The sequence below is a fragment of the Ochotona curzoniae genome, unplaced genomic scaffold (assembly GCF_017591425.1).
Source record: "Ochotona curzoniae isolate NIBS_2020 unplaced genomic scaffold, NIBS_Ocur_1.0 scaffold_2453, whole genome shotgun sequence".
Classification (NCBI taxonomy): Eukaryota; Metazoa; Chordata; class Mammalia; order Lagomorpha; family Ochotonidae; genus Ochotona; species Ochotona curzoniae.
The window spans coordinates 6856273-6872266 of record NW_024467094.1 but is presented as its reverse complement, the minus strand read 5'-3'; the positions used below and the strand labels follow the sequence as shown (position 1 = coordinate 6872266).

General features: G+C 47.9%; 1 protein-coding gene across 3 annotated transcripts in view; it reads right to left on the bottom strand.

Annotated features, from left to right (window-relative positions):
• MYH10 (myosin heavy chain 10) overlaps nt 1–15994 on the bottom strand; it is a 125798-nt gene that overhangs the window by 102881 nt on the left and 6923 nt on the right. For all 3 annotated transcript variants that reach the window (XM_041001310.1, XM_041001312.1, XM_041001313.1), the window contains exon 2: nt 15250–15625. In XM_041001310.1, coding sequence (XP_040857244.1) covers nt 15250–15594 — 345 coding nt within the window. In that variant the 5' untranslated portion in view covers nt 15595–15625. The remainder of the gene's footprint in view (nt 1–15249; nt 15626–15994) is intronic.

Here is a 15994-nt window from a genome sequence, read left to right as displayed (position 1 = left end):
AGTCTTCAATTAAGTCTCTGCATAAGGATGGCTTTGGGCTGTCCTTGACTGCTTTCCCAAGCCACAAGCAGGGAGCTGGATGGGAAGCGGGGTTGCCGGGATTAGAACCAGCACCCATACGGGATCCCAGCATGCTCAAGGTGAGGACTTAGCTACTAGGCCATGGCGCCAGGCCCAAAATATGACTATTTACTAAAATTCTCATTTTATTTAGGTTAACTTGCAATCAGTGTGTGGTTATTTTTAAACAAAATAAATATTTTCAATTTTAATTCCTATAGCACAACAAATATCAATCTCTGTAATGCACACAAAACAGAAGCTCTTGGGGCTTCTTGATAGCTTTTCCATGCAGCCAGTGCAGAGGATGGGTGTGGCACAGCGGGTCAGATGCCATTCGGAATGCCCATCGGGTTTGAGTCTCAACCCCACTTGCCACCCACGTGGGTGACCTGGAACGAGCTCCAGGCTCTTAGCTTTGGCCTGCCTAGGGCCCAGCTGTTGCAGCATTTGGGCAGTTAACCAGGGGATGAAAAGTCTCTCTTTGTCTGTCTCTCTGCATTTCAAATAAACAATTCACAAAGACAAAATTACTCTTCAAAAAAAAAAAATAAATAAAATTCACATAGAATGATTTCCAAGGAGATTCTACAAAACAGACCCTGGGAACTATGGGAAAACAAGAGCCATTAGGGAGGCTGCCAGATACCCCAGCCTTCCAGGGGACTCTGAGTGTTGGGAAACAGACCTTTCATTTGAGGTGACTTGGGGATACCTAAAAGCCCTGGCAAAGGCTGGAGGCCTGGCAAGGGGCAGCTGTGCGGCCCACTTCCCAGGAGAACACAAACAGCTGTGTTCCCAAGGACTGACGCCCTGGGCGAGCACACGGGCGAGCACACCGGCCAGTCCCCCACAGACCACTCTGTTGAACACGGTGACTCCAAGACCCAGAATCCACCTCTCAGGCTGCTCTCCTGGTGTTCCTCCTAATTCTAGAATGCAGGGTCACAGGTCTCTGGACTACAAGTTCAGGAGAGGGCACAGGGCTGAGGGCACTGGTGCCCAGTCCGCCAGCTGGAGATGCTCTGCACTGGGGCAGCCCTGAGGGGCTTCCGCTGCCTGCCTGTCCAAGGCTGAGCTGGGCACCGTTCCTCCCAAGTCTCCAGGCCCCTGGCCCTGGCAACCACTCAGGACACACCTCAGATGACCCAGGCTAGGCTGACCCAGGCTGGCCAGGACAGGGAGGTCACTCTGCCAGACCTATGGCAAAGGCCATGAGAGAAGATAAAAGGACTTTGCCAAAGGTAGGCAGAAAAGCCAACTTTGAATTGAGTTTAAAAATCACGTATGTAGATACTTTTTAAAAACATACAATCTCACTTTGTTATTCAGAAACCAGATTACGGTCTCCATCATGACAAAACAAATCCTATACTACACTTCTTATAAAAGGGAAGGGATTGCAACTTGGATGTACCACCATCTCCTCCCCCCCCCCCGCAAAAAAATATTTAAAAAATTTAAAAAAAAACCTCAAAGAAAGTTAAAGCACGCATATTCAGTTATTCAGCTTAATATCCCACATAGCGTATATGACATGGCAACATGTTTCATCAGAAACATTTCTAACATGTGTCTACCAAGTGTCGGGCCCTTTTCCAAGGACAAGGATTACAGAGATGAGTAAGTCTCACAAACATGAGTAAGTCATCAAAAAAAAAAAAAAAAAAAAGGGAAGGAAAAGGTTTAAGTCATCACTTTCCCATTCTAACTGTAATAACAAATGCTTAGGTGGAAATATTCCTCATGTGCTTTAAGAGCTAACATTTTTTTGAAAGATTTATTCATTTTTATTGCAAAGTCAGATGTATAGAGAGAGGAGAGACAGAGAGGAAGATCTTCCATCCGGTGATGATTCACTCCCCACGTGGCTGCAATGGCTGGAGCTGCGTCAATCCGAAGCCAGGAGCCAGGAGCCTCTTCCGGGTCTCCCACATGGGTGCTGGGTCCCAAGGCTTTGGGCCGTCGACTGCTTTCTCAGGCCACAAGCAGGGAACTGGATGGGAAGTGGGGAGTGGGGCCGCTGGGACTAGAACCAGTGCCCATATGGGATCCAGGTGCTTGCAAGGAGAGCACTTTTGTTGCTAGGCTATCACGTCGGGCCCAAGAGCTAACTTCCAACTAGCTAGAAAATTAGCTCAGACATTGGTCTCCTGCCTAAACTGGCCACTGCCCTGATACTTTCGTCTCTCCTCCCCATCCTCTTCCCAGGCATATGTAGGAGGACAACATGTTGTTACAATACTTTCTCTACAGATAAAGTCCAAATTAGCCTTCATTAAGCATTTGAATGTACACAGGAGACAGAGAGCGCCTTTGAAGGCACAACAGATACACTCCAAACAAACAAGCTGCAACAGAAGGCGCCAAAACCACCTCAGCCAGGGTGAACAGGTTTCCTAAATAGCAGGGAGTACCCCGGGGCAGAACTAACACAGTCCCTGGGAGGTCTCCACCATCCTGGCGCAGGGTAAAGCTACACACACCACTCAGATCCAGGCGGACTTCAAGGTCTCGGTAAAGACTGTTAGGTCAAAAGACGGGGTAAGGGAACCCAGGAAAACAGATAGCACGAAGCTCTCCTGCTGGCGGGAGAGACTCAAAGCGGCAGAGGCCAGTCCAGCTGAACACCCTTTGTGGTGTGGAATGTGAGAGGAAAAGGGCACAGAAGGTCAATCCTAACAACTCTTTGCCCTGTGGGAGATGAGGAATCGGTCCGGAGGGAAAGGCAGCGTGAAGAAGAGAAACATCTCAGAACCGGCACAGGTCAGGTAACTACGGAAAACATACAGAAAGAGCAAGAGGCAAGGGCAGGAGGACCAGCAGAGGCTGCCGTAGCCTTGGCAGCCATGGAGCAGCGCAGAGAGGGATGAGGCCGGGAGGGGGTTATGGGGAGACAGACACACTCGAACCCTGGACACACAAGAACCCAAGCTGAGGACACCACAGTTTGAAGTCTAGCCAAGGGCATTAGGCTTTAGGCCTCGTGGATAGGCCACAGGTTAGGAGCTCTAGTTCCTGACACTAGCTTCCTGCCAGGGCAGACGCTGGGGTCCTTGTCACCCACTGTGGCTGGACTGAGTTTCCAGCTCCCAGCTTCAGTCTCCTGGTGATCACAGGCATTTGGGGAGCTAACCAGCAAGTGGGAGTGTGAAGAGTGACTTGAATATTGGCCCCGAAGAGGCTGAGACTCCTGTCAGTTTATAGAGTTGGCACTGATTTCACTTCGGTTCCCCTAAAGTTTCCATTTCATTTCTGTAACTCCTGCTCAATTTTGTTCTCCACCAATCCAGTCTGCTAGAGCCTTCATGGCATAGTGCCTGATGGACCGATGCACCAATCCCTCGGGGTCCCACGTTCCCAGTACCCCACTCTGTTCCCAATACTCACCCCTTGCTATGTGGAGTGGGTGGTTCCCAGTCTCTCCCCTGCCTCCCTTCAAGCCCCCTCCTATCATTGAAGAAAGGAGTCCTTTCTCTCTCTCTGCCTTAGTTCCCTCCCCATGACCATCTTCTGCCCTGCTTTCTCTCCCCCAAGGCCGCCTCTCCCACTGGAATAAAGACCTCCCGTGTGACTTGTTGGAGTCTGGAGCATTGGGTTAGTGGTGAAAATTCATAAGAGGGAGATCCTGATCTCGATCTTCTTTAAAGACTTATTTATTTTGAAAGAGTTACTAAGAAAGAGGAACAGACAGGGATAAAAACAATCTCGCATCTGCTGGTTCACTCCCCAGATGGTCGGCAATTGACCAGCCCAAAGCCAGGAGCCTTGTCCAGGTCTCCCAGGTGGGTGGCATGGGCCCAAACAATGGGGCCACCTTGCAATGCTTTGCCCAGGGAGCTAGGTTGGCACCCAGATGGAATTCCGACATCACAGGTTTTATCCAGTATGCCACAATGCAGGGCTCTGCATCTTAAGACTGGAAAAGTATCGACAGAAGCAAAAAGGTTATGTGACTTCTGGGGAAAGATAATGAATTCCTTTTTTACACACTGAGAATGTGAAAATGTGTGTGAGCCTTGTGGGATATCAGAGCCTGGGGACAATTCTGAAGACAACAGCAAAGGCTGCAGGGACAAGTGTGTGTAGCAACACCACAATGCACTTCACCTAGGAGAGACGGATACAACACTGGCACTCCCACAAGCACGCGCCACCTTCCAGGCCTGACCTTTCTCTGCTTATGGAACACCCATCTCCTGCTAACCTCACCCTGTGACACGTCAGGCTTTGGTTTCAGGAAGCAGAGGGATTCAAGAGATCTTCAAAAAGTTCATGGAAAAATAAAATTAGTGGGTTTTTTTTAATACAGATTTTTCATGAACTTTTATTTCCCTTAGTTTTTATTTGTTTGAAAGGTAGAGAGAGATGCTGAAACAGAGAGAGAGAGATCTTCCTTCCATCTGCTAGTTCACTCCCCCAGATGCCCACAGATCCTAGAGCCAGGTCAACCAGGAGCCTAGAACTCAACCCAAATCTTCCAGATGGGTGGCAGGGACCTAAGTAAGTACTTGGGCTACCACTGCTGCTTCCAGGGTACACAGTACAGGAGAGCTGTGATCAGAAGTGGAGTTGGGGGCCTGGCAAGGTGGCCTAGTGGCTCAAGCCCTCACCTTGAACGCACCAGGATCCGATATGGGTGCCAGTTCTAATGCTGGCAGCCCGGGAAAGCAGTTGAGGACGGCCTAAAGCCTTGGGACCCTGCACCCACGTGGGAGACCTAGAGAAGTTCCTAGCTTTGGGCTGATGTAGTTCCTTCCAGCTGTGGCAGTCACTTGGGGAATGAATCAACAGATGGAAGATCTTCTCTGTCTCTCCTTCTCTCTGTATATCTGACTTTGCAGTAAAAACAAATTAATTTTTTAAAAAGTAGAGTTGATATTCACAACCCAGACCTTCCAACACCAGGTGCAGGCAGCCCAAGTGATGTCTTAACTGCTATATAAAACAGTGCTTTTATGAACTTTCTGAACATCTTTTTCAAATATTTTTGCACTACAATAAACTTTTAATGCCATTTCCCACACACACTTGTAGAAGTCCATTCATTGATGAACAGTTTCATGTGTTCAAGAGATCTGCCAACCAGGCATGTGTAGATACAGGTGCCTGTGTGACAGAATAGACCTGCAACTGTCCCCTACTAGGGCCAGAACATGTGACCCTGCAGCCTGTGACAGCTTTGGGGAGCCAGCTGGCTAGCATCCGGAAGGAGGGAAAGGGCAGGAAGGTGGAACCACCGCCAGGACCACAGCACCAAGAAATTCACATGTGTATTTACAGAAAAGGAAAACTTTCTAATCAGGAAAAAAAAAAAAATCACATAGAGAATTCATACAGGGGAAAAAAAAAAAATCAATCAGCTACAGTAAACAGAGCGCTGGGAAATAGATGCCGTGTATAACCTGGACTCCACACAGCGTGACAGAAATGCAGAAAGGGAAAAGGTGACTCAGGCAAGGAAAGACTTTGAGGCAGCACCTAAACAAAACAGAAACCTACACCGGAGAAAACAAAGGGCAGAATGGATACATGAGGAAATTAAGTGGTAAGAATAGATGCAATTATTCTGGAAGGTGAGCTTTCTTCAGAGAAAAGTCAGACCCAAGTAAGATAATTAAACAAGTTACAATGGTGAAACTCATAGCAAAACAGTCTGTATTAGGCAAGTGAATAGGGAAGGTAAACAGAAGGACATCTCAAATACTGATTAGGGGTGGACGTTCAGTCTGCTGGTTAAGATGCTGTGTTCCACAGCCCAGTGCCAGGGTGGGCTTCCTGCTAAGGCAGACTGTGGGAGGCAGTAACTGGACTCCTGCCCCCATCGTGGGAGACCTGGGTGTTGTGGGCATTCATCCTAAAGGGTAAACCAGCAGAGTGCTCATTCTCTGCCTTACAAAGGAAAAAAAATGTTACTGCTCCCTTGGAAGGGGAAAAGGCTGAAACTGTAATGAACTTGACGGCTTCAGCAAGCTCACAAACGCAGAAGGAGTGAACCCATCTGACACTCAGCATTCGGCAGCCTCCAGGGAGACAATGGGTATGGACATCCTTCACCAGCAGCAGCTACAACTCTTAGTGACTGGCCAAACCTAGACTCTCCACCGAATCCCTGGTCCGTCCCAGCACCACAGTGAAAAAACTTGGCAAAGGCTGCCGGATCTCAATACTGGTTTATGGGAAGCACACCTCACAGACACCATCAGCATGGCCCAGAACAAGGTAAATTCCCTGATATTACTGATGGCATGTCTTCAAATAAAACATAGTGGGAGGGAGAACATCTAGGTTAAAACAGACATACGGCCAGTTACAACAGAGTGGGCTTGTTCGGATCCTAGCTTGATGAGAACAATCCCGTATGAGACGTGAGACATAAAGAAAAGCTGAAACGTGACTGGGTGTGTGGTGAGAGAACGATCACTGCTTCTGTTCTAGATGGGTTATAGTCACAGATCCTCTACAGTGTTGATGAACAGTGGGAAGCTCAGCAGAGAGTTCCACAGCACACAAGTCGGAGGCAAGACAAGTTCAACAGAGCAGGTGGGAGGCGGAGGCAAAGCCTTCCAAGGCAGCCAGGTAAGACATTGATGGCTGCACCCCAAGACTTAGGCCTATACCTCCAGACCACACATAGTCTGAAACACAGCGAGGGAGAATGCCACATCCTCGCTCCCCTGAGGACAGCTGCCTGCTCACAGCAAAACTCTAGAAAAAGCCTGAATACCATCTGGAGCCCCATATTCTCTCCACAATTCCCTGTCTACTCTAACAAGGCATGCCAGGCAAAGAGCTGGGGCTGAAATGAAAGACAATCCTGGGCTCCCCGGACTCCATTTTCATGGATGGGTATTATTATGGTGGACAACTGCATGTTCAAGTAATTAAAAGACACAATTGCGAATTCTGGCAGAGAACTGAAAGCTATAAAAAGAAAATCCAAATGAAAAAGTCTAAAATAGAAAAGAAAAAAAAGAAACTCTGGTAATTGAAATAAAACATAAATCTCAATGGATGTGTTTAAGGTAGATTAGCTACCTGGCATTCTAAACAGAAGCAAACAGCTGGATCAGGGAAGCATGAGAGAAAACAAGGATGAGACGTGAGAGTCCCTGGCCACAGAGTTGACATCCCAGGCCCCTGAGCCCAAGGAGAGACAAGGGAGAAAGGAGGAGCACCAAGATCTGGAGAGATGCTAGCTCAGACACCTCCAAAACTGAAAAGAAAGGCATCCAGCCACAGGTTCAACAGGCTGTACAGTGAATATATGAAGGGAAGCTTTACCCAGCTACTTAGCATTCCTGGTCTGTGGACAGCTGTTCCATTTCCCATCAGAGCCGTACTAATGAGCGTAAGAAAGTAGTGCAGGATGGCCAAAGTACTTGGTGCCTCCCACCCATGTAACAGAACAGGTGGTTCAGCCTCTGGGTTTCAGACTCTGGCCTGGGCCAGGCCTGGCGATGCAGCCACAAGTATGGGGGATGAACCAGCACACGGAAGATGGGATCTCCCTTTCCCCTCTCTCTTATTTAATCTCTATTCACCTACCTTTCAAAATAAATACATAAATCTGGTTTTTCAAAAGGTATATTTATTTATTTATTGGAAAGTCAGATATACAGAGACGAGAAGAGACAGAGAGGAAGATCTTCCGTCCCATGATTCACTCCCCAAGTGACCACAACGGCCAATGCTATGCCGATCTGAAGCCAGGATCCAGGAACTTCCCCCAGGTATCCCACGCAAGTGCAGGGTCCCAAGGCTTTGGGCCATCCTGGACTGCTTTCCCAGGCCACAGGCAGGGAGCTGGATGGGATGTGGAGCTGCCGGGATTAGAACCAGCGCTCATATGGGATCCCGGTGCATGTGAGGACTTGAGCCACTACGCTGCTGCGCCATAAATACATAAATCTTAAAAAAAAAAAAGAGTGAGAGAGTAATGACCCTAACCTGATAAAACTATTTAAAAAAAAAAAAATCGCAAATGTATTTTTAACTTGTACTTACTTTTATTTCTTTGAAAAGCAGAGTGACAGGGTGAGAGACAAAAAAGAAAGGCAAGATCTTCTGTCCACTGTTTCACTCCTCAAATGCCTGCCACACCTGAGGCTGGGCCAGGCCAAAGCCCAGAACTGTCTGGCTTTCCCACCGTGGGTAACAGACACCCAAGCACTGGGGCATCATCTTGTGACCCCAAGGTGCCCATTTAGCAGGAAGCTGGAGTCAGGAGTGGAACCGGACCTCCAAGTTGGAATGCTGGCATCCCAAGCACATGTCAACCGCTGCACCAACACCTGCCCTACAAGTACCACGGGAAAAGACAAACACTGGCAGCGTCCCCTCTGAGATCAGGGATGACATGAGCATACCTGAGCACCACTGTGACTCGGGCACCGTGCTGCAGGTCGCAGTCAGTGCAGCGAGTCAAGTGTAAGAGATAAGTAAGACTTGGGAGGGAAAAAGATAAATGCATTACTCCAAGCACCCAACTGTGTGCACAGGAAGTCTGCAAGAATCTCCAGGTAAATTATTAGAGCCAACAAGTAAACACAGACCAAAGTCAACACACAGAAATTATTCTCAAAAAAATCCATGTTTTTTGTATATAATGGCAACAACTGTAAATAAATTGTCTATTTTATATGTAATCCAATGGTAAAACTTAAAACACTATTTAAGGGGCTGCCGCCATGGCTCCACAAGCTAATCTTCTACCTTTAAGCACCAGCACCCCGAACGGGTGCTGGTCTAAGTCCCGGCTGACCCAATTCTGATCCAGGCCCCTCGGAAAGCAGAAGAGGATGGCCCAAACCCTTGTGACCCTGCACCCACATGGGAGACCCAGAAGAGGCTTCTGGCTCTTGGCTTCGGATCAGCACAGCTCCAGCTGTTGCGGCCCATTTGGGGAATGAACCACCAGATGAAAGATCTTTCTAGCTCTCCTCTTTGTAAGTTTGCCTTCCTAATAAAAAGAAGATAAATCTGGAAAAAAATGTATATAAACACCATCTGAAAAAACTCAAATACCCCCAAATAAGCCTAAGCAAAGATGTAAATACACAACCTCCACCAAGAAAAATGTAAAATATTGGTTAAAAAAAAAAAAGGTCAGAATTAAATAAACGGGTAAATCCAGGACTTAAAACTGAATACTGCAAAGATTTCATTTCTCCCTCAACATCAATAAAAATCTCATCAAAATTCCAACAAGATAATGTATGCATGCAAGGAGAAATTGTCAAGTGGATTCTAAAATTATACTGAAAAATGCAAAGGACAGACGGCCAAAATAATCCTAGAGAACAAAAAGTGAGAGGACTGGGCCCGGCACAATGACACAACTGGCTAATTTGCTGTAAGCACCAGGATCCAATGTGGGCACCAGTTCGAGTCCCGGCTGCTCCACCTTCCTTTAGCTTCCTGGCAGTGGCCTGGGAAAGCAGAGGAAAATGAACCAAGGCGCCCATGTGGGAGACACAGAAGCAGCTCCTGGTTCCTGGCTTCACATCAGCTCAGCTTCAGAGCTTCAGCCACTGTGGCCATTTGGGGAATAAACCAACAGATGAAGACCTCTCTCTCTGTCTCTCCTCTGTAAATCTGCCTTTCCAGTAAGAAAATATGTATTTTTAACTTGTGTTTATTTTTATTTATTTACTTAAAAATAAATAAATAAATCTTATTTTTTAAAAAATGAGGACTTCCCACAGGATAGCAAGACAGTATCAAGTCATAAGAGTCAAGACAATATACTATTCACCCACAGACCCATGACACACACCGGGAGTCGAACACCCGATGCAGTACGAGGCTGGCACTGAGGCGCAACAAAGGACTGAGGAGAGAAGATCAGGACATTTACCCTCCAGGCTCCGCCTGTCTAGAGGACCCAGAGCGTCCGGCAGGCCGCTGTCCCCGCACAGCCGGCTTCGGATCTGCGTCCCTCCTGCCTAGCATTCCTTTAGACACCAGGGGTGGCAAGGGTTATGCTGCAAATGCTTACTATTCCCTGTCCGCTCTTTTAATCCACAGGTTTAAAACCTTGCCTGTGCTAAACCCCACGCACCTCACTGCCAGCCTTCTCTCTGGGGCTGGCACTCTGGCCACATCAGGCATAGTCCTGACTCACAGGGACAGGCGAAGGCCACTCCCCTCTGGACACCCCACAGAAAGGCATGCTCAACTGCACCAGCAATAGGACTGTTCATACGAGCACAAAAATGGAGAAAAAACCCAAACCAACCAAGACGGCTGTGCAGATAAACACACTGGATCAGAGATTTTGCAATAGAATACTACAATCAACGGAAAGAACTAAAATCTTTCTTCATTTCAGGGCCATTTTTACACTCAAAATGTTAAGAATCCTGAGCCCAGTGTGATAGTGTAGCAGTTAAAGTTCTCGCCTTGAACCTGCCGGGCTCCCATATGGTCACTGGTTCTAATCCCAGCAGCCCCGTTTCCTATACAGCTTTCTGCCTGTGGCCTGAGAAAGCAGTCAAGGATGGCCCAGCACCCGCGTGGGAGATCTGGAAGAGGTTCCTGGCTCCGGGCTTTGCGGCTGCTTGGAGAGTGAACCATCGGACAGAAGATCTTCCCCTCTGTCTCTCCTCCTCTCTGTATATCTGCCTTTCCAATAAAATAAATCTTTATTTGCGTTTTTTTAATGTGTTATTAATTTCAAAATAACATACATTACTAAGGAAAAATTGCATTTTCCAAAACCAACAAAGTCCTGGGGAAACCCTAGGGATCCACAGACAACATCTTAGAACGTCAATAACATGGAACTTAAAACAGTAACCGACACATCAGACATAAAAATTAGTAAGGCCATGTAGAAGATTTAAACAACACAATAAAAGAGCTCACTCTAACGGACACATTATCAAACCCTAAGCCCAACAGTAACAAAATATACAATCTTTACAAACACTCATAAAAACAATGTAGGAGCTAGTGGTGTGGCCCAATAAGCAAAGCTGCAGTCTGCAGTGTGAGCATCTCATTTGGTACCAGTTCCAGCACTAGCTAATCTGCATCCATGCAGCTCCCTGCTCATGTTTCTAGGCAGGCAGTGGAAGATGGCCTACTTGGGCATCCACATAGCATTCCAGGCCTCTGACTTGGAGCTGGACCTGGCACACCCATTGAAGCCATTTGGGGAGTGAACCAGCAGACAGAATGATACTCTTTCTTCCCAACACAGAAATAAATGCATTTTTTTTAAGATTTATTTTTATTGGAAAGTCAGATATACAGAGAGGAAGAGAGAGAGAGAGAGGAAGATCTTCTGTCCGATGATTCACTCCCCAAGTGAGCCGCAACGGCCGATGCTGCGCCGATCCAAAGCCGGGAACCAGGAACTTCTTCCAGGTCTCCCACGCAGGTGCAGGGTCCCAAGGCTTTGGGCCATCCTCGACTGCTTTCCCAGGCCACAAGCAGGGAGCTAGATGGGAAGTGGAGCTGCCTGGATTAGAACCCACACCCATATGGGATCCCAACACGTTCAAGGTGTGCACTTTAGCCGCGAGACTGTGCTGCCGGGCCCAAATAAATGCATCTTAAAAAAATAAAAAATAGGGTCTGGCATGATGGCTTAGTAACTAAATCCTTGCCTTGCATGTGCTGGAATCCCACATGGATGCCAGTTTAGGTCCTAATTGCTCCAGTTCTCTTCCAGCTCTCTGTGAAAACAGTAAACGATGGTCCAAAGCCTTGGGATCCTGCATTCACATGAGAGACCCATAAAAACCTCCTGGTTCCTGGCTTCAGATGGGCTCAGCTCCAGCCATTGTAGCTACTTGGGCAGTAAACCAGCAAACAGAAGATCTTTCTTCTCTGTCTCTTCTTTTCTCTGTAAGTCTTCCTTTATAATAAAAATAAATTCTTGGGACCCAGCACAATGGCCTACTAGCTAAATCCTCTCCTTGAAACTACCTGGATCCCATATGAGTACCCAGTGTCCCAGCTACTTTACTTCCGGTCCTGCTCCATGTCCATCACCTGGGAAAGCAGCTGAGGACGGTCCGATACCTTGGAACTCGGCACCCATGTGGGAGACCCGGAGGAAGCTCCTGGCTCCTGGAGGTGAACTGGCTCAGTTCCGGCCACTGGGGCCACTTGAGAGTGAACCAGCAAATGGAAGATCTTTCTCTTTGTAAAATCTGTTTTCCAATAAAAATAAATCTTTTTTTTTTTTAAACTGGCAATGCTATCCGAACAAAGCCTCAACAAAATGAGGATGAATACATGAATGACACTAAAATGCAATTATTTTAAAATAAAAACAAAAAAGTCATATCTGAAATTCTTAAAAGTACACTTTTGAATGGTTTGTGAGCTAAAGACGAAAGCATCATGGAAATGAGAAAATATTTGGAACTGAGTAATACAAACCACCTAGTGAAACTCAGTAAGGTGATCTGAAACAGTATTAGAGGAGATGTACATAACTTTCTTAAATAGTCGTGTTAGGAAAAAAAGGAAAATTAATGACTTCAGAATTTGGAGGTCAAGAAGAATAAATGCAAATAAAATATGCAGAAAGAATATATCTAAAGCTGTTAGCAACCTGTCATTTAAAATGAACCTACAGCAATGTGGCCAGACAGGACCCACCCAAACTATTTTACTGTGTGTATCAGGGCACGTCAATCAGTTTTCAACAGAATTAATCTCAACTCCAAAGCCCCATCCCAGTGTATCCCAATGGTCATAGGTGGTACTGTCCACAGCCTCATTCTCCCCAAGACTCCTCCAGAAGTCTTCCAGCTAGAATCAGGCTGGCATCTCTCCTCCATGTGCCTAGAAGACCCGGTCCTCCCCAGGCCCCACCTTGGAGGGAGCTACTCTACTCGGAAACGCTTCCAAGTTGTCACTGAATTAAGATGGAAAAAGAAATCTAAACTGGAAAAATCTCAGAACTGTGAAATCAATGATCAGTAGTTACAAATACTGTCCTTCCTGTCATTTCCTGCCCCTCACAGCCACCATCCCTCTTCCCTTTCCTGCTTACCCCCTTCCGCCTCTGGCTTCGGCCCTCCACCCAGTCCATGTGGAGACCTGAGGACGATGGCCTTCGTGCCTTACTCTCATCCCAGCACCCCTGGAGCTATGCACCATCCTTCACTGCACAGCGCTGCCCCCCAAAGCGGATGCAGCTGCCACTCCCACTGTGCATGTCTACATCAGTCTGCCGCTCTCTGCCTTTTCCTATTATTCTCTCGCTCTCATTCAACACACATTCTTCATCATCATCTGTAGTCCTTTCCCAGCATCTTGGGGATGGCAGAGGGCAAGAAGATGTGAACAGGTGCAAGGGCACAGCTGGACAGAAACATACCAGAGAACACTGGCTGGAGAAACTGGATTTCAAAAAAGCTGGGAGACAGAACAGGACTTTTGTTGTTGTCCACAAAGAAACATTAAAGGTGATGGCTATGGCAATTGTCCTCATCTGATCATTATATACTGAATACATCTATTAAAAAATGTCATACTATATCCCATAAATACATGATTTCAACATGTTGATTAAAAACAAAACCCTAGGTCTGGCATGGTAGTCTAGTGGCTTGCACACCTTGCATGCACCGGGATCCGATACAGACACCGGTTCTAACCCAGTGGCTCCGCTTCCCATCCAGCTCCCTGCTTGTGGCGGCCTGGGAAAGCAGTCCAGGATGGCCCAAAGCCTTGGGACCCTGCACCCACGTGGGAGACCCTGAGGAGGCTCCTGGCTTTGGATTGGCTTAGCTCCAGCTATTGAGGTCACTTGGTGAGTGAATCATTGGACGGAAGATCTTCCTCTCTGTGTATCTGACTTTCCAATAAAAAATAAATCTTTAAAAAAATTTTTTTAATTTAAAAAAAAAAAAAACACACCAAAGCTGCAGCCCTGACCTGTGTGCCACTCCTGCCCAGAATCCTTGCCTACAGAGACTGGACTCCAGGAAGAGGCACTGGGCTTGCCCCATTGGGCCGTGCCAGCCATGAAGCCACTGAGCTTCCGGCCCTCGCGGCCTGGCAAAATCCAATGCGGCTGGGACTGGGTCTCTGTCAGCCCCTTGCTGCTGCTCTCCTGACTGGCCAGACCACCTTCCCAACCCTGTAGCCTCCTGCCCGCACCATGCAGCCTGTCTCACAGAGAAACACCAGGGAGCTGACGACTACTCTGGCCAAGGTCAGGAGTCAGCTGTCCACTTCTCAACTCTCCCCATGGGGGCTGGCTCTCTCCCATCGGCTGGATTCCAGCTCAAACGACACCCCCTTACCCCTTCCTGCTGCAAAATGCCATTCTCCCTGCTCCCCCCCCCTCAGCCCCACATCACAAAGGGACTGGCCTGTTGAGTACACCACACCGTCCCCAGCACCTACAACACAGAGGGTGCTCAGTAACTAGTGCCTAGATAAACGAATCCCTTTGGAAGACATGTTTCGCTTTCAATTTTGAGGTACTCAGCAGCTTCAGTAGCACATTTCTTGCATACAATTCAACAGATTCCCAATCTCAGGCTACTCTTCTGCCAGCTCTTTCACTCCTCGTTCTAAGACGTGTACGCCACGTCTACTGTACATTCCTCCAGTCACTGGTACCTCTTCCATCTATCTGTTGCTCTAGATTCATGTTCAGCCTATGGCTTGTGTCTTTGCTCTTTCTGCCCAATCCCTTATTTCCAGCCGCTTCTCTAGGGTCAGCCACAAGGGCAGCAACCACAGTTATGTGTCAGCTGCTAACCACAGGTCAAACTCAACCCCAGTTTCACCCTCAACTACTTCCTCTGAGAAACCTCAGCAGCTCATCCTCCCAACTCCCTGGTGCCCCCTGAAGCCTCGAAGCTCCCAGCTCCTCAGCTCTATCCTCCTCAACACGTGCTTGCTTGCCAACCGGTGCGCTGCCTGCATTCTCCCAGCAACATGACTCCCTTCACTTGATTAACTTCCCTGGCTTCCTGTCATATGCCCCCGACGCCCCTCATGCTCTGGGGCACCATCACCATCCCCTGCACCACTGGAGTTCAGAGTTTGAAGACAAAAAGGTGGCGAGACTTGGGGATGAGAGAGCCAATCTTTCTACCATCATCACAGGGGGTGGGGATGTTCCACATTCTTCTGTGATAGGACAGGTAGTGTGCACAAATTCTCAGTCCCCATTTGCCAGGGTGATGTGGCTTGGGGGTGGGTACTTACATAGATAAGCCCGGAATAGTAACGATCCTTCAGATTGTGTAAAACAGAGGCCTCGTTCAAGCATGTCAGCTCTGCCATGTCCTCCACCTTGGAGAACTTGGGCGGGTTCATCTTCTGGATGTCATCTTTGTTGACCATCGCCTTCTTGCCGTTCTCCGCCAGCTCCACCACCACTTCGTCCCCCCGCTCCTCTTTGATGCTAGCTGCCTCGAAACCATGGCGTTCGGAGGGAATCCACACGAGCTTCTTGGCTGTCCAGTCAGCTTGGGTGGCCGGGTTGTAGATGACAGCCCTGTCCACGAAGAGATACCGCTCTGGATCCTCCAGTCCAGTTCTCTGAGCCATTGTAAACGGAGGGATCCCTGGGCAACTGCCTCTGGAGGAAGAGGAAAAAGGAGGGGCACAGTGAGGCGGGCAAGCAATTTGCAAGCTCCACTCTTCTAACAAACTTCAAACAAAACCTTGGACAGACAGAAGGCACCAACCCTGAGCGGACGCGCTGGTTCCTCCTCTGCACGGCTGTACTAACCAAGTTTACAAGGTGAATCTCAGGGCTGACCACTAATTATGACTCCAGTTGTCTGACGACTACTCAAGATTTGCCCTCAGCTTCCAAGGGCTGACGAACAGGCAGAAGGAAAAAAAGCTAAGTACCAGGGTGATCTTTTTCTTCCTTCTCCTCTTTCACCCTCACCACAAATTCAACAGAGAGCTAAGAGGGGAAGAAAACAGCAGCGGGCCATTG